A 20,250-nucleotide genomic window follows, 5' to 3' on the forward strand; every position below is an offset into this window, starting at 1 on the left:
AGAAGTACTTGTGAAAGGAAAAGGATTGGAAAGTATGGAAGGAAAAGAAGCTTCAGGGCCATGGTGCATAATTGAGCCCAGCTCTTTTACTTTCTGGAACACTGTCAGGGGATCTCCCTCTGTAGCAAAAAAAAAAAATTCTTGCCATTTTGTGTTGAGGGCAGCCTGGAGAGGATGGTTTTCAAAACATCATCTTCCTCTGTGAATCAGTCCAGCACCAAAAATGGCTGGGCAGTGAGAATGGCTATTCTCTAGTGACAGGAATCGGGAAGACAAAGTGAGTTTTCTAAAAAAACAGAGCTGGACTTTGTGAAGGAAATCAAAGTAGGAAGAATTTTATTATCTATAAAGTCAGGAACAGAAAGAGATTGCTTTGCAGTAAGAAAAAGCTGAAGATTCATCTAGGTGTAACTTCAAACTAAGTAAATATTTTGCCTGTGTTTTTAGTTTTGCTTGTGTGGGATCATAGGAGTGAAGCCAGGATGACTAATGGAAACAGAGGTGAAAGTTGGAAATATTTTCATTTATGATCTAAGCAAAAATGTGGGAATTTACTTATCATGTTTCCTGTTGATGAAGTAGAAAGGCTTTATTATGAGAACAAAAATATTGTGCAAGTAGCAGTGGATGAGCCCTAAAGCAATAAGAGTGAGGTGACAGTATGAAATAAAAAGAGATGAATTTATAAATTCTTGTTTAGCCTCTCTGATAAACTAGACAATCTTCATAGGAAACAACAGATGGTGCAATCCTGGCAAGTGCAATTATAGTAACACAAACCATCCATTGTATAAAATATTAGTGACCTTTAATAAAATCCTACTAATCCCCCAGATGAAGTACAGGTAAAATACAGTATACACTTCTGATCATCTTTTTTCAAGAAAGGTGAGTTCTTAAGGTGCAGGAAGGTCTGGGTCTGTTAAGAGGAATGAATGTTTTGTCACAGTAACAGCTGAAACTGAGTAAGGATTTATTGGTAGTGCACACTCCCTGTCAATGTTATGGAAATGAAGCTGCTCAGAATAAAAATGATTTAATCAAAAGAACAACCAAGCATGAATTTGGCATGTACTCTAAGGTTTCTTCTAAACATTGATGGGGGAAGAGTGCTCTGAGGGAACCTCCCAGCAGGGACCATGAGAGCAAAAAGATGGCTTTAAAGTGGAGCTCAATCAGCCTGTGAAGGGGATGGCATGATGTGCCTCTGACAGCAGCAAATGCAACTCTGCAGGAAACAGAGCATCCAGGCTGATGATCTGTTCAGAAGGTTTCCAGCACATCCAATCACTTATCACACAAACGCTGCAAGTCTGGCAAAGTACAGAGCAGGCTGGACATAGAATAGATGATCGAGCAGCTGAAATCGCAGCGTGGTCATGTGTTTCCCTGGGATGTTTCAGTACAAATACACATGCACAGTCAGCAGGAGTGGGGCAGGTCTCTGCTCTTTTGGCTCAGCGAGGCCTGCTGTCAGGTGTTAGTGTTAATCTTATTAGGCTTGCTGAAAGGAAATGGTAAAAATGTACAGGTTGAAGAATAGGTGAATATTCATTCTTAACTTTGGGAAGAGAATGTAAACATGGTGAGACGCTTTGAAGACTGAAGTTCTAGATTGCATGAAATACAGTCTGTGCAGGATGAATAGAGATTAATTCAAGAATTAGACCTCACCTTCCAGGTTGTTTATGATCTGTGTCCGTCAGATGGCTGTGTTTCTGCAATGGGATGGATTAACTCTGTGCAGTGTGGATGACAAAACTTTATAGTTTAATGGCCCTGCTCATCTGTGCAAAGCAGCAGTTTTCTTGGAAACAAAGATGAGGCTGTGAAGAAGAGAGCCCATTGCAAATGTCAGCTCTTCCTCTGAGTTTCAGATTCCTTCCCTAGTGCAGGTATTACATGTACACTTAAAGAATTGAGAACTCTTCACCAAACGCCTCAGTGCAAGCAAAGCCTCCAATAGGTGGAGAGGAGAGAGAGTGACTTCAGCTAAAGCAAACAGTTAGATCACTTTGTTCCCCTCAGCAATCAAATGATCTCATGGTACTCATGAATCTCTGGTCAGAGGTAAAGCTCAGATATGTATGGAACAAACACCTGAACTTGCTCTTCTGCTCCCATGCAGGTGGGTCTCAGCTGGAGGTGAAACTGGTGCTGCTTTGGAAGCATAACATGAGGATTGAGTACTTAGCTGTGACACCTTGGCCCCTGGACCCATCAAAACGCAGCACTTGGGTGGAAGTGACAATGGAGGGAAGCTATGACATTTTGCATGACATCAGTTGCACCATGAGGAAGCCTATCACCAGTCTGTACCGCACCACAGTCATCCGGCGCTTCTGGAACACCTTGCAGAGGTGAGCTGGACCATGCCCAGCAGTTTCCAGTGCCCAGTGTAAACAAGTAATTCCTTCCTTGGCATGAGGCTTTTTCAGGTGGCCATCCCAACCCAGGGTTCAGAAAGAATGTGCTCTGAGGAGGGGACACGACTGGTAACAAGCTTGTTGTCTAGCCAAGGAAAAGACTCAAACTGGTCTGTGATCTAGTTTGTAAGGATGCTTCAGGGTGATGGTGTGGCTGCTCCTGAATCTGGATCCTGGGATGCAAACCTTACCTCTGACTGCCATCCCATGGAGGTCATGTGTTCTTACAGCACACCCATGCAGCTGTGCTGTGTGGTCACACCAGGAGCAGCAAACACATCACACGTGTCTGGGGCTGAAGTGCCTGGGGTCATAACCATTTCTTGGCCAGGGTGACTGTTACATCCAACTCTTTGGCAGATTCCTTTTCTAGCACTTCATTTCCAACTCTGTTCATCCTCTGTGTGGATGAGGCTGCTACACTGAAGCCCCTTTAACACCCTCTTTGTACTTGGGCATGGAGTTCCAGCATTTCCCAAGGAAGCTCTGTTGGTGCAGATGGGCTCCCAGTACATAGGGCATGCTGTGTGTGCAAGCTCTGCGCTGACTGGAGCAGCAAGGGGGAGAGCACAGGCTTTTGTGGCTAACTGCCTCTTCTTTTACAGCATCAACCAGACAGATCAGATGCTGGTACATCTGCAGTCTTTTGACACAGTCCCAGAACACTTTACCATTCCTGAGAGCACCAAGAATGGTGTGCCCCTGTTCTACATCCCCCCAGGATCCACCACTCCGGTATGTTGCCTCTCTCTCTAATGTGGGACAGGTTGTCTCCCCTGCCTGTTCTTGTACTCAGGCTTCATCTCTTGCTCATTTTGTCTTCATCTTATCCTGCTCAGTCAGAGAGTTCAGGTGTGGTACAGTCAACATCCCATGCTATGCCTTTCCCCCTCTGAGACATCACCCTATGTCTCCATTGATGCAGCTACAGCTCTAAGCCCAACAGCAAGTCTCCTAAGTGTGCTCTGAAACCACCTCCTGTAGTGCTGTGATGTGTGAGACCAATGGGAAGGCTGACACGCTTGCTTTTGCTGTGCTTTTTCAGTGGATGCCCCATAGGCATGGAGTTGCTGCTGGCAGTGCAACCACTGCCCTGGAGATGTAGCTCAGTACTGTCAGGTGAAGATACACGATGTGCTGAGTAGTTGTTTAATAGGCTCATTGCTCTGAGCACTCATGTGGAAGGTGCAAGAGAGATACTTGCCATCTGCACAGCAGAAACGAAACAAAATATGAGCTAATAGTTTCCACTGCAAGATTCAAACTCATTGAAACTCACTAAGCAGAAGAGCCAGCATATTATCTGTTCCCTGCTACCAGCGTCCTTGGCATAGATGGAAGAGGACTAGCAGATATTAAAGTTAGGGGAGCTTTAATTTCAGAGAATTATTCCTTTTGTTTTACTGTTTAAGTCCTTCTTTAGATTTGCCTAGTACGTTTTCCCTGTGTAGGGTTATGTATCCCAAAGTATATCTGGAACATCTCATCTTGTGGCTAACCACCACTGTATTTCTATGTCAGCAGTGTTGCTATAGTTGGTGGAACCAGTGTCACCATACAAACCTATTAGAGTTGCCCAATGCCACCCATTCTGGCACTCTGTTTGCCTGAGCACTCTCAGATGAGTAATCTCAGTGTTTAATTACTTTGCTGACACAAGCCATATATCCCCCTCTCAGTCAGAAGGCACGCAGTTACATATGCCATCTTTTTCGTGGTTGATTTACTTGATGCTAAGTAGTTAAATTCCTAATTATCTTGACATTTTAGGAGCCTAATTTATTTTTGCTTACGCTGCACTGTGTTTCAATGTGAGCAGACTTACTCTGTTCAGAGGAAATTACCCAAAGCCAGGGATGTGGCCTTCTTGGCCTACAACAGCTCAGCTGCTAGAGAAATTCTTACTCTCTCTGAGTAGAGCACTTTCATGCTGAATATTGTCCTGTCGTTTTCTCAGGTGTTATCTCTGCAGCACAGTGGGTCCGACTCAAGCCATTCCCAATTTGCCTCCTACTGGAAGCCTATCCTTTCCATGGATGCCAACTTCTGGCAGAGATGGCTGCACATGCATCGTATAGTCATCCTTCTGGAGCATGACACGTATGTAATGGGCAGGGCTGAGCTCATGTGCACGCTGTGGGCCAGCCTGGGAAAGCAGGGTGTCCAGTTCAGCCCAGCTGAGGAGTTGCAGCTCTTTTGCAGGTGCCTATGGCCAAGGGAAGGGTTTCACTAGTGGAGCCTAATGGATGCTGAAGGTTTGTTTATCTGAGAGGGACAGTAGGTTAGGAAGTCATCTTTGTTGAGAGGGGGAAGATAAATTGTTTTTCAGCTCCCTCTTGGATTTTGATTTCCTGATTGCAGGGGGTATGGGACCATTCATTTGGGAGCTAACCCACATGCTTTTGTTTGCTGCTGGAAAATGTCTTTCCCAAAAGTACTGCCTACCTGAGGCTGGTCCTAGTTGCAGAGTTATGTGAATAATAGTCATCTATTGCATGGAGGGAGATGGCATACAAGGGATGTGCTTTCTGCGGTGTGGAGATTCCAGTGCACTCAGGGAGTGTGGCTCTCTCCACTGTGAGATTAGGGGAGGTGCTTGTTTGTTGGCTGCTGTGGAGGAAAAAGGCTGATAGACCAGTCAGAGTAGGATGGATGCAGCAAAGCCTCTGTGGGTTTTGGGGGAAGAAGAGAAACTGCAGCTCTGAAATGACTTTCTGCCCACCCTGCAGGCCTGTGCCCAAGCACCTGCACACGCCGGGCAACAACGGCCGCTACAGCACCATCCAGTGCCGCATCTCCCACTCGGCGCTCACGTCCCTGCTGCGGGACTGGAGCAGCTTTGTGCTGGTGGAGGGCTACTCCTACGTCAAGCTGATCCACGGGTGAGTGGCTCTGACACGGTGCCATGTGGGGAATCGGGCATGTGGCCAGAGCAAGGATCTGGTTAGACCAGTATGTGGTGATGGGCCTGAAGCAGATGTTTACAGGAGAGGATGAGAGCTAGACAAGGGAGTATGAAATACTGCAGTTTCTGAACTGTTCCATTGTGTTCCAGGCACAGCCCAGAGGGAGAGGGAAGCCAGCTAGGGTGGTTTCTGCATGCTAGAACTGATATGTGGTACTGTGAAGTTGTGTGGGCTGTTTGCCTCTGTGGAGCAGACCTCTGCTTGGTCTGGCATGACAGAGCAGCAAGATCCATGCCATTTCAGCCTTGTCCTAATCCCTCCTCCCTAGGTCTGAGGATCTTACCCCTTCCTCGTTCTATGTGGTACGAATCATCTCCAAAGCTCCCTGCATGGTTCTCCGGCTGGGGTTCCCCATTGGCACACCTGCACAGGCCAGGAACAAGGTGAGAGCTGGCTGTCTGCTTTGTGGGGTAGGAGTAGAACAAGAAGTTCTGAATGTGGAAACGGTGGGTAGATCACAGGCAACACTGGGCAGCTACCCTCTAATAAGTAACTACTATGTTAAGGCTTAGATGGGTTTGAATCTGTTGTAACAGAAAGGGTCAGTTGGGACAAACTTTCTTTGTTAAGTCTATGAAAGATCTAAACCCAAAGACTCGAAGATCAATAGCATAGCTGGTCACATGGATGTTTTTCCCACTGCTTAATTCAACTGTGGAGCTTGAAATGACTCAAAGGTTATCTAGTCTATCCTTCTGGCCAAAGCACAATCAATACCATCTGTAAAGAACAGCAGATACTTGTCTGACTCATCTGTAGAGACCTCTGTGATAGATGTACTACATGTTCCCTGGGCTATCTCTTCCAGTACATGTATATTGAATCTCTTGGGCAGGGAGGAAGTTAATAGTTAAAATGCAAACAATGCCCCACAGAAGCAGTACAGGGAGAGAAAAAAAATTAGTACCTAGGAAATGTTTTCAGGATAAAAGTCTGCCAGAAAGACTTTTAGTAACCTTTTTGTATCAAAAGAAACAGGCTGCCCCACTCAGATGCAGAAGGTGGAGTTTACCACCAGTTACAATGGCTGAGACAAGTCTAAGTGTTCCTAGTTAAAGCATGAGAAAGATGCCCTGCTATTAAGCTATGTGAACTTTTTAATATGAACAAGAAGTTTATCATTAAATCTAGGTCTTTTATCTTCATGAAAGAAATCTTTGGTTTGTCTAACTTAGCTTTAGTGTTTGAGATTAGTCTGAGGAGAAGCTGACAAACATGGGAAGCACCATCTCTTTCTGAGATAATGAACCCAGATAATACTAAATGTTCTGGCACTCTGGCAGATCTGCCCTTTTATGTCTTTAGGGGATCCAGGACTTGGGCACAGGTTGCTGGGCCAACATATGGGCTTAGTAATGCCAAGTGAAAGGTTTTTGTGAAGGAGTTCCCTCTGGCAGGTATAAATCATTATCTATTTCATGTAGAAGGTGTGAGACAAGCACCATACCCTGCAGCTGTGGACAAGCTTCAGGTCATTGCAGGAGGAGCTGTATGTAGGTCATAAATTGTATCATCCACAATATTATTTTTTTTTTGCCTGCCATAGGGCTGATTAACTACCCAGTGTGGAGGATGGCAGTAGAACTTAGCCTGCTTTGTTTAAGGAAAAGGTGTTTTTGTGCTGAGCAATTCAAATTTCCAATGCTGAAGGGAAGGAAAGCAATTCATACAGTTGACTTTCAGAAAGCTTTAGGTGAGACTGTGTAGGGCACAAGTGTAGAACTGTAGGAATGGGGTGTCACAAAACAGGAACTGGCTTGGGGAACAAAGTGAGGAAATTGAAAAAGTGCTCTGTTTCATCACAGCAGAAGCTGTTTGTGATTTTCCCAATCTTTTTTTCTAGTCAAAGGGTAGGGAATTCATTTGCAGAAAGGTAACAGGTACTGAGCTGGGGAAATGTGCGGGTGGCACAAAGCTATTTCAACCTTTGTGCTTTGGTGACACCTAAGCAGCACAATGGTGGCTGGAAGCCAGTATGCATAACTGCAAAAAAGTGGGATTTGAGAGCTTAAACACAGTTAGTGGTTCTGTGATATCAGTATGAAACCACAAAGGGGTCCCAAGTGGCAGGACAGTGCAGGAAAGAGCTCTTGTTTAACATTTGGGTTTGGGGACATTCCTTTCCTCGAAAAAGACGTAGTAATGATGGGAAAAGTTACTGAAATAATTAGTGTTGAGGAAGATGGAGAGCTGCTGTTCTTCTGTTTGCCTACAACGGTAATAAAAATTGAAAAAAGTTGAACAAAGATCATGGAAGAAATCTAACTGTAGAAATTTAAAATAAAACGCTGGGCTATTGTGGGAATCAGATGCTGGCATGGGTAGAACCATATTCAGAGCTGCTAAAAGCTAAAAAGAGTAATCAGGAAGTCATTGTGGAAGTATCTTGGAGAAAGTTAACCTAAAAAATAACCCAGGCTCCTGAAACCTTTTGCCATAAAGGTTTGACAAATGAACACGATAGTGAGGGAATACATAAGACAGAGCCAGACTGTTCCCACAGCTGATATGGACTAGTTTACATTTACTGTGGGCTGTTGAGGAGAGGAGGAGGGAAGAATGAGGGTGGGTGCTTGGACTGTTTCTGTGGAGGAGCTGGCATGCAATTAATTTGTTTTTAATCTGAGTTTTGGAAGGCAACTTCTTCAGCCTTGAAATAGTCTTGGGAGTTTTTTAACGTTCCTTTTGCTTTTAAAAATACTTGCAGTTGTTAAAATAGGGACCAAAGAGCCTTGTGTCATCTTGATCTTGGTCTTGCTAGTGCCTCAGAAGTAAAATGACCTTTAACTTCTGCTCTTCTGTGTATTCAAGGAGTGTTCTATTCCTTTTGGTCAAGCTCTTGTTCTAGACACTTATTTTGAGTAGTTTATGTCTCCGGACAAAGTTGCTCATGTTTACCTTTTGCTTTTGCCATGACAGATAGTGGAAGACTTACGGGACCGAATCTTGCAGCTGCGCTTTCCCCACAGGGTTCAGAGCAAGGAGGCAACTCCAAAAGCAAAGAGGAAGATGTTGGGCAGTAGTTCTCCCTCCAAATCTCCACCTGTGGCTGGGGCCCAGTCAGCCCTCTCAGACAGACCCTGCCTTGTTGTGCTGCACAAACCATTGGAGAAGCTGCTTATCAGGTAGTGATGGAGTAGCAGGCTGTCAGCACAGCCCCCTTGCCCTGGGAACTGGGAAAGAGGAAGGTCTGTGCATGGTGCTGTCAGTTGTAGGATGAGAGTGCTGTGGATGAAACTGGTGCTTGTTGGGGTGGGTTTGGGTTGCATGGCTGTGAGTTGCAGCAGGGGTTCCTGGTGGACGGAGAGATTTGTCACTCTAAATACGATATAGAAGTAAATTTAGTTACTGCTGTCTGATCAGGATCCTGTGCTGGGCCAGCCATGTTCTGCTGCTGGAAGACGCTGTCCTGGGCCCAGCAAGTGGGTTGTGAATCCAGATAGCTCTGACTCTGAACGGAAAAAAAATACATTTTTTCCATCTCAGCATGCCACACTTCTGCCCTCTCCTAGGTATGAGAAGCTGCCTTCTGACTATCGAGCCCCCTTCGTTCTCAACCTGGAGCATCCCCCCGTGTCTGGTCCCCTCACCATGGTGGCCAATCGCACTGCCTCTTCAACCCTGGCCTCGCTGTCCCGCTACTTCTATCACCAGCGCTGGATCTGGAGTGTCCAGTCAGGGCTGGCACCGGCTGTACCCATCACTGCTGTGGCCCAGCTCCTTTCCACACTCACAGAGTAAGTTGCACACCTGACAGGGGTCCTTTCTCCAAGCTAGTCATGGGGATGCAGGGAAAGAAGGTGGACCTGAGGCCTTATTATAGGTAACAGTTTAAGCTACTCTGCAGAGGATTTTGGTCCTGTACACAGCTTCTAGAGCCACTTGGGTCAGTGCTTTACCCAGTTCTGCAGCTGTAGTTGAGGAGAATGAGAGTCCTGGAAAACATGGAAAAGGGCAAGAGGTGTTACTGTGCCTGGAGCGTGCTGATCTTCACACAGGCTGTTCTGGCAGTGTTGTATCTCCCCATTCCCTGTGTGTAGCTCCCTGTCTTGGGAAGGACGGTGTTTTGGGGTGAAGGGTACAGTCATTCTTGCATTTAAAGCTTACACTATGGGTGGAGAAGTCCAGCAGGTCTGACTTCCTCTCTGTTGCAAGGGTTCGTCTGTCAGAGGGTTTCCACTTTGCATCCAGCGGGGATGGAATTATCAACATGGTGCTGGAGCTGCCCATACAGGTGAGCCTGGGTTCTGTCCTCCTGTGGACACAGTCCCTCATTGCTGGTTCTGGGTATAGATTCACCTTTCTGTGATAGGATTTATCATCCGCTTCTAGCACACACCCTTGACATGTATAGGGAGAAAGTAAAGCAGCTTGTGGGTTGAGCATTTTTCTGCCTTCATCTGCAGATGAAGAGTTGGTTTGCTGGTAGGGTCATGCTGTGCTGGAGGAGTTCTTGGGGTTGGGACAGGCTTCCTCTTTCCACCACTGCTAGTGGAGCTGGGTGATGGGGCTGTGCTGTGTAAGGGGGTACTGGGTAGGGCTCATGCAGTGTCTCCCCTCCAGATTGATGGCTCGACTGAGAGCAGCAGTGACAGGGAGAAGCACACCTGTGTTGTCCAGTACATCCTCTTCCCGCCCCACTCTACCTCCACCAAGGACAGGTGAGGCCGCTGTTCTGCTCCCAAGGAGGGCTGGCAGTGGAGTCACGGCTCCAGACTTGCCTTTTGCAGTCAGTGTGTGTGGAAAGGAGGGGGACCTCCACCATCCAGTAGAGATAACCAGTTGTCATGGATTGATCACCAGGTCGCTGGGGCTTCGCTTGCCAATCTTGGGTTCCTGTGGCTCCTCTCACAGCTGTGAGAGGAGCTGCAGTGGGCTGCTAGCTCTGTGCCGTCTCACAGCACTTTCCTTTTGATTTCCCTCCAGCTTTTCCACAGATGATGACAATGATACAGAGGTAGAGGCCATTGAAGTGGACACAGAACTGAACCTGGTCACTGAGTGCTGGGTAGAGCCACAGAGTGGCCATGTCCACAGTACTGCTGAGAACTGGAAGCACCTCCATGGCTTGCCCTACCAGAAGATACCTAAAGCAGTGAGTCCCTGAAAGGGGAGGGGCTTGGGCTCTTTTGAGGAGGGAGAAGGCTTTAATGCATCACGAAACTGCAGGTAAATACTGAGGGCCAGAAGGTATGGGAATGCTAGTCACAGAAGAGTCTGAGATTTCTAAAAGAGGAACTGGCCACTGGCCATAAAAGGTTTCTGGATTGCAATGCCGTGTATGTGACACTGCTGTGGGATAACTGGGAAAATGCAAATTATTTTGTGAAGAGTCATTCCATTGGAGGGGAGCAAGCTGGACCAGAGCAGGGACTGCAGGTAGTACTGCCAGCACTCCTCCTGAGGTGAAAACAGGCTAAAGGGCTGGTGGAGAAGGAGGGGGCCATGAGTGAGAATAGGGCAACTCACGGAACAGGTTTATGGGTGTTCCCTCTCCTTACTTTTAGACTCTTTTCTTCTGCATTTGTGGGTAATAATTCTGCACAAAATGAGCCTTGACTGCTTATTGCAGCTGTACCCCCGGGACCTTGCGTGCATTGCCACCATGCTGACCTTTGAGTACATCAGCCAGTTGTGCCAGAACAAGGAGTGGGTCTGCCCTCCTTCAGACACCAAAGCTGCTGAAGGTGAGTCCACCATCTATGTCCTAGCAAGCTTGATGGAGCAAAGAAGCAGCTAGGTCTTGAATGTCTCAGGACCCGTAGAAGTTCCTGGAAGTTGGAACAGGTATTTTGACAACTTTGTAGACTTTGATGTCTGTGGGTCACTTTGTTGCACTTGCACTAAGCTGGCAGAGAAATTACTTCATCCTGGGAAGGCCTAAAAAGCGTTGAGGCTTTCTGCCTAGGCTGGAGAGGTGACAAGGTGACCTTGCTTGAGGGGGGTTGGTCCAGATGACCTTTCCAACATCAACCATTCTGTAATTTTGTGAGAGGAGCTGACTTAAGGAGCAGGTGGAAGATGAGCTCATATCTTCAGTAATAGGCCTGGTGTGCCTGAGCAAATGATTTTATAGAAGTTGTAAAGGATGTAAAGAAAGAGCTCCTCTGTTCTCAGTTACAAGTCACAGTTCCCAGAGCAGTTTGTGGGATGCTTGTTTTCTGGTGGTCCTGTTCATCTCTGTTGCAGATCCAGACATGGGGCCTGGCTTTCGAGTGCATGAGATCCCATTCCAGTTCAACCTCATGAAGCTGTTGCCCAGATGCCAGCAGGTGGAAATGTTCTTTCTAATGCTGACAAAAGGTAGGTACCTCTTTACCACCTGCCTCTCCTTGTCCTCCCTCCTATGGGCAGCCTGCTCCACGTGCTTTTCTCCCTGGGCAGCAGCATGTGAGCACTGTCATGCCTCTTTTAGTAGCTTGATGCTGTTCTTCCCAAATCTGCAGCCCCAGGGCTGTCCAGCTATATTGCTGCCTTTCCTGGGATGATAATTTGTAAGAGCTGCTTTTGAAATCCTTAAACCTAGATAGTTGCTTTGTGGTGGTGGTTTCTAGTGTGTACCCCCAGCATCTCCACCACAGTTACAGTAGCAGTGTGGGTCAGTGCAGGGTAACTAAGGATGCCAAAACTACAGGGCCTCCTCAACACTCTCCAAGTCGGTCTTGCAGAGGTGCTGGGGAAATTCCTGGCTGTGTGGAAGTGTTGCTTTGCAAAGGGCTGTCTCCTGGGGTCCTGGGCAGATGGTGGCTATGGAAATGCTGTCTCTGAAGCTGCCATGGTTCCATTTTGAAGCAGAGCATGAGGAGGTGACCAAGGACTCTTCGTTTGTGCCCAATGAAATGCTACTAAACCTCTTCCACGGCTGCCTTCAGCATGACCTCAGTGACCGGGAGATCCCCATGGCTGATGCCGATCATGTGGCTTTCATGGAGCAGGTTCTGCAGCGGGATCGTGATGGCCATCAACCCCCCTTCACGCTCCCTGTGATCAGAGGTAAGGACCAGGAGTGTGGCAGTAGTGACACCAGGAGCAGTGAGCTGTTTCGGGAGCATTGCTTTCAAGTCTCATCTTCAGCTGGTGTTTCTCAGGTTGTTTTCTTTGTGCTTCATTTCAGAAGAAACCTTAAAAGCTTCTGGGACCCTGGAGCAGCAGGATGCTTCTGCGTCCTATCATCTTGTTGGCAGTAATGGTACCAGGGATATGACTGGCTCCACAAGTACTCTGCAGGTACTGCTGTGCTGCTTTCTCCTGACCCCCTCGGAATGCAAGGCAGCAGCTGTTAAAGAGCAGGAGAGTTAGAAGGGCTGAGAAAGATTGAAAGGCAGCTGGTTTTCCCCATCTTTGGCAGCAGTTTAAGCTGTATCCTGTGGCTGAAGTCAAGCAGGAATCTAGAAGGTATGTGGATAGTTGCATTCACTATGGGCCAAGCCTGTTACAGCAGCGCTGGTGCTGTGCTGCAGATTGCTCTGAAACCATGGGCAGTCACTGCCTAGAGGTCAGAACTGGCCCCAGCAAAGCTGGCTAAGCATCTCCTGACTGTTGTGCTATACTTCTGGCGCCAGGCTGCTCCCAGAATGGTGAGTTCTAGAGCCAGGCTGCTCTGAGAATGTGCAGAGGTGACCAGGGTGATTTCAGCACTGTGTCAAATAGCAGTCGTGGAAGAACTTGTACTGTGTGGTTGCTCCCTGCCTCAAGGCGGGCCTGTGCCATATGCCATGAGTTTACCCAACTTCTGTTCTTCCCTCAGAGCCTTGGCAACACAGAGCTGCCTGAGGATGATGTGACACTGAGTGACACAATGGGGCCCTTTCCCCCTCAATGGCGATGTTATGCCAAGCTGGTCAACCCACAGCATGTGTTCCTGACCTTCCTGCCAGCCACCTTTTCAGGTGAGGGGGTCTGTTGTGGGGAGCAAGAGGAGGCAACAGTCCTAAGCACCTCCTACAGGAAAACAGAAAAACCAGGATCAGCTCTTGTAGGGTGGAGAGAAAATTGAACAGCAGAGTTCATGTGCAGTCTTTTTGCACCACATGGCCAGGAATAGAATAGTGCCAGGTGTTGAATGTCCTGCTCTTCTCTCCTTGGATGTGGTGCTGCCCACATAGGGTTTTCAGGCAGGGGATGTGGTGTTGAGTTGTTTACTGGCTGCAGCCATTTGGACTGTTTTCCCAGTAGGGTTGTTAATGAATGGAGTAAGGAGATTGCTAACGGGATGGTCTGGAAGAGTCCCTGCTTCGGGGCATTGGCACTGGTCTGGCTTCCACTGAGTCACTGGTGAAGTCTGCTAGGCTCAGGTGAAACTGCTTCTACACACAAAGGGGTAGCAGGAAATCAGCTCTCTTGGGAGTGTAGATTGAGGGGTTAAGCTGTTTTCACTGGACAGAGGATGATTTTATTTTCTTTTCCTCCAGATGTACAGAAGCTGATGGCTTGTGGGCTGGACAAATCTCCGAAAGATGAGTGTCAATCTGGAGAAGATACCATGGGACCTGTCTGTGCCGAGCGAGTCAGGGCTGAAGAGGGGGATGCTGCAGTGCCATTACCAACCCTCAGCATAACACCAGCCCAGGGTACTGACAGCACCTTGTTAAAGTATTGGTATCCTTGCTAATCTTGAGCATACTGTTGAGCAGATTAAAGCAGGAGGAATAACAGGCTGCTGCAGCCTGGCAGCTCCTGCCTGGCAGTCAGCAGAGTCAGTACAAGAGGCACAGTGATGTTCATGGGGATATGAAGGAGTGTGATTTGGGTGCCCATGGCCTAAGGTTGGTTCCTTGTGGGCAAGGAGGTTGCAGGTAGATAGATGCTACTAGGAATGGCAGTAGTGGGCTGCAGTGGAAAGTCAGTGTCTCTCATTTCATGATCCAGACTGGCACTGTCAGCAGCACATTGTCTTAGTGAGAAGGGCACAGTTCTTGAGGTATATGGGATTTGATTGCACAGCCCCTAGGGCAGATCAGCCATGCTTGCAGTGAGGATGAAGGGTTGTGCTGCTGCAGGAGGCAGTGGTGGTGGTGATGAGCAGTTCATGGCTGTGAAGAAGGGGATCAAGGTGGCCAAAGCACTGGGCTGAGTGGTTGGGTGCTGGGTGAGGGTGAGTGGTGAGAAGCTTGAAAACCCAATGTCTAACTGTGATGCTTCTGTGAGAGCTGTGATGTCTCAGACAGGAACGAGGAATCATCAGAGGCCTTTGTCTTAGAATTGTTTCTTTTGCAGAAGTGAGCCATGACCCTGGGGAGCAGAGTGGCCCCTCCCGGAGAGATGTGCACATCTCCTTCTGTCGCCAGAACTCACAGTCTGAGCTGGGCGAGTGCCACCGTTTTCGCTGCCCCATTTACATCTACAGCTGCTCTCTGGAGCTGTTACGGGAGCAGCTCGTCAGCCCACGGGCACACCGCCCTCCTCGGGACATCTTTTTCAGGTAATACCAACCATACTTGGTACCTAGACAAAAACCAGAGGAGTTTCCTTGACAAGAGGCTGGCTCTAGCCCTGCCGTCTTGACTTGGCTTGGCCTCTCTACGTTGTAGAAGCCACTGCCTGTGCATGCCCTAGGCTCTGCTTTACTGGCACCAGAGCCATTTACAGTCTAAAATGTGCTTCATTGGTACTACAGGTCATGGTTCCTCTTTTCCAGGTCCCAGTCTCTGGAACGTCCTCCAACTGCTGCTTGGCTGGACCACAAGCACAAGGAGTTGGTGACTTACTGCACGCTGCTGCAGGAGCACTCCCACCAGTGCTATGTGAAAGGTGAGCAGCAGCACAGTGGGAGCTGTGGCAGGGCTGGGGTTGGACCCCGGATCTTCTTCTAAGAAAGCAATGTCTCATTTTCCTTGTGATCTTACTCCAGGCAAAGGGAGGAGCTGTGGGACTGATGTCCCACCAGGAGGGTTTTAAAGATGCCTCTCTGCATTCCCTATGGGCCTTGCAGCGTCTGTTCCCAAATCTGTGGAGTGCTGTGAAGGAGCATCCCTTCTTTGATGCCTTGCTCTCACCTTCAAGGTGGCAGATCCCATGGGCACTCTGGTGTCACCCAAGCCCAGACTAACATGTAGCATTAGGTGCCCTGGCTGCCTCCTGTCTCTCCAGGTCTGTGTGGGGACATGGTGAAGATCTATATGTAGCCACTGCCTGACTCCCACAGCCTCACATCCTTGCCATGGAGTGCTCAAGCACTGTGTTTATCTGTAGGGCTGTTCAAGAGCCTTCAGCAGTCACACAGCATCAGCTCCCAGGACCTGCTTACTGCCATGGATTACTGTGAGGAGCTGCTCCAAGAGATTGATATCACCAACTTCCTGCTGACGGTGTGCAGCCATGTCCGCTCGTTCCGAGAGAGCCATCAACATTTCCACACACACTCCAAGACAGCCGGCTTCCAAGTGGGCAGCATGGAGCAGGAAGAGGAGCAGAGCTCTAGGGAACGAGGTGTCTTGGTCTCTGAGTCAAGGTAGCAACCCACCAGAGTCTTGCTTCTGTTCTTAGCATTGTGCCAGGACAAATCTTTCTTCAAGCGTATTTTAGTGCTTGCTAGAAGGAATGCTGTAGGGCAGAGTCTAACAGACACACAGAAGAACAGATATTTACAGCGAGATACCCACCTGGTGGGTATGGTGTCCACCAGGACCTTCTATTTTTTAGTCTCTGGTGACATTCATCCTTTCTTTCTCTTGTAGTCTTGGCTCATTACTGTCCCATCTGGCCTGAGCTGGAGGGCAGTTTGTCTGCAAGCCTTGTTTCTGGAGAAATTGTGCATATCCTGCTGCTTGACTCATTTGAGTTTGCTGTTGACTCTAGTGTAAATGACAGCTTTGTTATCCTTTTCTAATGAATAAAGTGTCACTTTTTTTAATTAAAACTCTGGAAAAAATGCACAAGAGATAATACCAAGGCAGAATTGAAATATGCTAAACTTCTGTCTTATTCCTTAGGGTATTTATAAGATTTGTATTGCCTCTGAAAACTTCAGGGGGGAAAAAAGTGCTATGCCTTAGTGTCAGTCAAAGAAACACTTAGGTCCTTTGTCCTCAGCACAGTTCCTTGATGTGAATTCACTAGCATTTGTTGGGAATGTCCAATGCTATGTCATCTTATAGTATAAATCATTGAGGTGAGACTGTGGTTTTGAAGAAAGCTTAGTGTTTGAAGTCAGGTGACTTCAAGTGCTGCTTTCCCCAAGAAAAACTGTGGGAACATTGTTTTTGTTACAGGATATTATGAATCACCTATCCCAAAGCAAGCTGCATAAACTTTTCCTGAAGGGTGTATATATACATTGTGACACATTGCACCCAGATCTGCCACCTCTATCACCAGAGTACCTGCAGAGTGCTTTGACCAGTCGACATCCCACTCCCCAGATTGCTTTTTCTGAGTTTTAGGGTCTGATTCTGCCATGGAGCTGCTGAGTGGCCATGGGCCTGAGCTTAGCTGCCCAGCCACTGGGGTGCTGGCATGGTGGTGCTTGCTGTGAGGTGCTCTGAACTGGCTGCTGGTAGTTCAGGTTGCTGCAGGCCTGTCCCTGTAGTCTATGTCTCTGTTTCCCAGGCAGGGTGTGTAGTGTGGTGTACAGGCATGGCGATGTGATCAGCATGGTTAAACTACCTCAGGCCTGGCTTCAGACAGCATGAGGCCTTATCTGGGCACATGGGTGGCTTCTGGGCTGTGGAGTTGTGGGCATTCAGGTTGTGTTGACACTGATGAGGTTTGGGGAGCTGGGAGGTGGGATACTGGCAGGATGGATAGCACATAAAACTTGTGTCATTTCTCAATCTGCCTGCCTGACCTGTCCACAACCCTGTCAGTGCTGAAATGGAGGACTACAGCGAGCAGGACTCCCATAACATTGCCAGCCCCACGGAGGAGCCAAAGAGCAGCGTGGGCACCAGCTGCTGTTCAGAATTTCCCCTCTCACTGCTGGAAATTGGACAACCCTGCCAGGCACACCCAGACTTGCATAAAATTATCCAGGTGAGGAATGTGCAAGCTTGACCTGGCTTTGACAGGAGGGTGTAGAGTAGGATGTCTGCTTCATATGTGGGATTTCTCTTTTAGGAAAAATTCCTGGAAATTGGAAGTTTACATTTCAAGCCAGTGCCATCAAATCCTCACTATTTCTTCTACTGCCCACCATCAGCCAAGAAAGAGGTAGGCATGGGGTTGTCCTGGCAGGCACCTTGTGGGGTAGCTTTGCTTGGTGTCAGATCTGGATTTGGGGCTGGCAGACCCATGGGTAGACTGAGTCCCTGAAGCTCCCATCAACAACCTGCTGTATTGCCTGGCATGGTTCTAGTATGTGCCCTTTCTCTCTCTGTCTCAGGAAGAGGCGTCTCGGGATCAGGCAGACAGGAAAGGCAGTGAGGACATGGAGGGATCAGAGGCAGAAATGGCAGCTGAAGAAGGTAACATTTACTTGCTCTGCCTTGGAAAAGAAAATGTCTGTCCATGTGATAATGCTTTTCGGGGCTAGGTGTGTCTGGTGGGGCCTTTGGAGATGTGAATCAGGTTTGCTGACAGGGAACCTGTATCAACAGGAGCTGTGTCTGGATGCTGCATTGCCACAGAGAGTGACCCAGAGCTGGAGGTGGAGTACCGTGAGAAGCTGGAGCATGAGTTCCCAGACACAGATTCCCTCTCGGACTCCAACACGGTGAACCAGGATGACGACTCCTTCAGTGTGCTGGGAGGGGACTCTCTCAATGAGCAGGAGTTCCTGGAGCAGGAGATGCCCCCGCTCTTTGTGCACCTGACCTGCTCAGTGAAGCTGCGTAGCCAGCACAGCTCCATGCCTGTGCAGTCCCTGCCAACTTGTCTAGGTAAGAGCAATCCTTGCTGGGAGGTTAAATAGCAGTAGTGCTTCAGTCAGGTCCCTGCTGGGTGAGCAGCCCCTGGAACAAACATGCTGTGTCTTAAACAGCAGTCTCTCTGGACCAGCCTTCCCTGTACAGAGCCCCCAGGGTTTGCCATCATCAGACAAGGGCTTTTTTACTAGGTCTCCCACTTGCTGTGGGATTGGTCATGGAAGGTTGAAAGGATCATAGAAGATGATGGTGGCCTTCTTGAGCCTGTCCAGGTGTGTGTGACAGCCACCTCTTGCAGTCTCTGTACTTGCCACCAGGCTGGGTATGTGTGTAAGCAGAGGTGTTTGTTACTTGAGTCCTTTGGTTTGTGATCTCTCCTCAGGGGAAGTTCTGGGCTGCCTGGAAAGCTGCCAGGGCTTGAACACCATTGACTTGGGAGACCTCTGTGTGACCCTGGACATCTTTGTGTTGACACTGCCTCTGGAGATAGAAGTTGTGAACACAGACATCCTCCACAACAGGTAGGTGGAAAGAGGCCCAGTCACCTACCCTCTGCCTGCTCTTCCCAGGCAGTCATTCTTGGCTCATTTCCATGTACTGAGACTTATGATTCTTCTCACAGAGCCTGTCACAGTCTTAACTAAAATATTTCCTAGATAGGCTCACCTTCTGTAGAGATCCCTTTTCTGCTCTCTGTGTCTGTTTGTCCTCTCTGGCCCCATGCTCAGGCTGCTCTGTCTCTTGTGACAGGTGCACCTCGGAGAGCAGTGTGTCCTTCACGCGCTCTCCCGGGCAGCCATCCTCTTTCCGCTCGGATGAGGATATCATGCACAACCTGGAACGGCTCCCGTCCACTGGAGATGAGAGGTATGCCACTGCAGGTATAAAAGCCCCTCACAGGTTCCTTTTACTGCCTGGGAGCTGCACTGTGGTGGCTGCACGAATGAGAAGGACTGGTTGATTCTTTTGTCTCCTCTCTCCTAGGCACCATGCCCTTTCCAACCTCCCTGGAGTGCACAGGCAGGCTATTGAAGCCACTATGAATGAGGTAAGCCAGACTTGCCTCCCTGCTTCCAGCTAGAGCACACAACTGCTGTTCCACTCTTCCTAGCCTGCTCCAATCTACAACCTGTCAGCTGAACTGACTGTTAGGCTTTACTGGTGTCACATAGGCTGTTAGCCTTGTGGTTCCCAAAAGCGTGGGATTACCTTGAGAAAATTCTTGCTGCGTTTGCGGTGGGCCAGGCAGAGCTGCCTTCTAAAGGCCTCTTCTTAGGTACATTCAGGAGATGAGGGATGTAGGAGATGGGAGAGACTGCCTTCGTCCTGTTGGGGCTTGGGTGAGGATTGGGGCAGGCTTGCAAACACAGGTCACCTGGATGTCGCTCTGTGTCCTTGCTCTGCTTAGATTCGCTGGCTCCTGGACGATGAGATTGTGTCAGCGCTGCGTCACTCACAGGTCATCAGCACCTCCATCCTGCACAGGGTGGCCACCCACATCTATAACTCCAAGGGCCGGCCCAGCTGCCACAGCGAGGTGGTGCTGCTCCAGTTTGTCTTTGGGCCTGAGCACTCTCTGGAGAAGTTCAAGGAGGTAAAGAGAAAGCCCTGAGGCAGCACCATACTTTGCTACCAGGATGCTTATTCTTCCCTGTGTTTCAGGAGTTCAGAAGAATGGCTCTGCCAGGCTACATGCTCAATGCAGAAGGCGACGACTACCATTACGTCTCCATCAGCCGCCTGCACTCCAGGAGGGCTGCTCCAGACCCTTCAGGGACACCCTGCTTGCAGCAGCCAGCTGGAGGTGGCACCAGGACAGCCCTGGGCCAAGCAGGCCAGGAGGGGAGCAGCGAAACAGAGGCAGAAGGCTCTGAACTGTTACACCACAGGAGCTGTGTTCTCCCAGAAAGCGGCCAGGGTCTCTGGGAGTGGCCAGAGGGTGAGACGCGCATTGTGCCAGACACAGGAAACCCTGCAGGTGGAGGCAGCCACACACAGAATGAGGTGAGAAGCACTGAGTGATCTGTTGGTGACAGAATGTAGAAGTATGATGGGATT

The 20,250-nt window shown here is 48.7% G+C and overlaps 1 protein-coding gene across 7 annotated transcripts in view; it reads left to right on the plus strand.

Annotated features, from left to right (window-relative positions):
- SZT2 (SZT2 subunit of KICSTOR complex) overlaps positions 1 to 20,250 on the plus strand; it is a 54,626-nt gene that overhangs the window by 10,440 nt on the left and 23,936 nt on the right. For 5 of the 7 annotated variants that reach the window (XM_048313383.1, XM_048313381.1, XM_048313380.1 and 2 more), the window contains exons 10-37: positions 2,129 to 2,360; positions 3,032 to 3,161; positions 4,384 to 4,526; positions 5,156 to 5,308; positions 5,661 to 5,775; positions 8,312 to 8,517; positions 8,905 to 9,129; positions 9,548 to 9,626; positions 9,956 to 10,053; positions 10,319 to 10,487; positions 10,965 to 11,079; positions 11,582 to 11,695; positions 12,185 to 12,385; positions 12,507 to 12,619; positions 13,140 to 13,281; positions 13,804 to 13,962; positions 14,609 to 14,813; positions 15,030 to 15,142; positions 15,584 to 15,842; positions 17,197 to 17,362; positions 17,447 to 17,539; positions 17,712 to 17,793; positions 17,926 to 18,207; positions 18,575 to 18,713; positions 18,943 to 19,059; positions 19,177 to 19,240; positions 19,601 to 19,786; positions 19,855 to 20,196. In XM_048313383.1, the coding sequence (XP_048169340.1) occupies positions 2,129 to 2,360; positions 3,032 to 3,161; positions 4,384 to 4,526; positions 5,156 to 5,308; positions 5,661 to 5,775; positions 8,312 to 8,517; positions 8,905 to 9,129; positions 9,548 to 9,626; positions 9,956 to 10,053; positions 10,319 to 10,487; positions 10,965 to 11,079; positions 11,582 to 11,695; positions 12,185 to 12,385; positions 12,507 to 12,619; positions 13,140 to 13,281; positions 13,804 to 13,962; positions 14,609 to 14,813; positions 15,030 to 15,142; positions 15,584 to 15,842; positions 17,197 to 17,362; positions 17,447 to 17,539; positions 17,712 to 17,793; positions 17,926 to 18,207; positions 18,575 to 18,713; positions 18,943 to 19,059; positions 19,177 to 19,240; positions 19,601 to 19,786; positions 19,855 to 20,196 (4,442 nt within the window). The remainder of the gene's footprint in view (positions 1 to 2,128; positions 2,361 to 3,031; positions 3,162 to 4,383; positions 4,527 to 5,155; positions 5,309 to 5,660; positions 5,776 to 8,311; positions 8,518 to 8,904; positions 9,130 to 9,547; positions 9,627 to 9,955; positions 10,054 to 10,318; positions 10,488 to 10,964; positions 11,080 to 11,581; positions 11,696 to 12,184; positions 12,386 to 12,506; positions 12,620 to 13,139; positions 13,282 to 13,803; positions 13,963 to 14,608; positions 14,814 to 15,029; positions 15,143 to 15,583; positions 15,843 to 17,196; positions 17,363 to 17,446; positions 17,540 to 17,711; positions 17,794 to 17,925; positions 18,208 to 18,574; positions 18,714 to 18,942; positions 19,060 to 19,176; positions 19,241 to 19,600; positions 19,787 to 19,854; positions 20,197 to 20,250) is intronic. The other 2 variants (XM_048313379.1, XM_048313385.1) reach the window with 1 other exon arrangement.

Source organism: Corvus hawaiiensis, chromosome 9 (assembly GCF_020740725.1).
Source record: "Corvus hawaiiensis isolate bCorHaw1 chromosome 9, bCorHaw1.pri.cur, whole genome shotgun sequence".
Classification (NCBI taxonomy): Eukaryota; Metazoa; Chordata; class Aves; order Passeriformes; family Corvidae; genus Corvus; species Corvus hawaiiensis.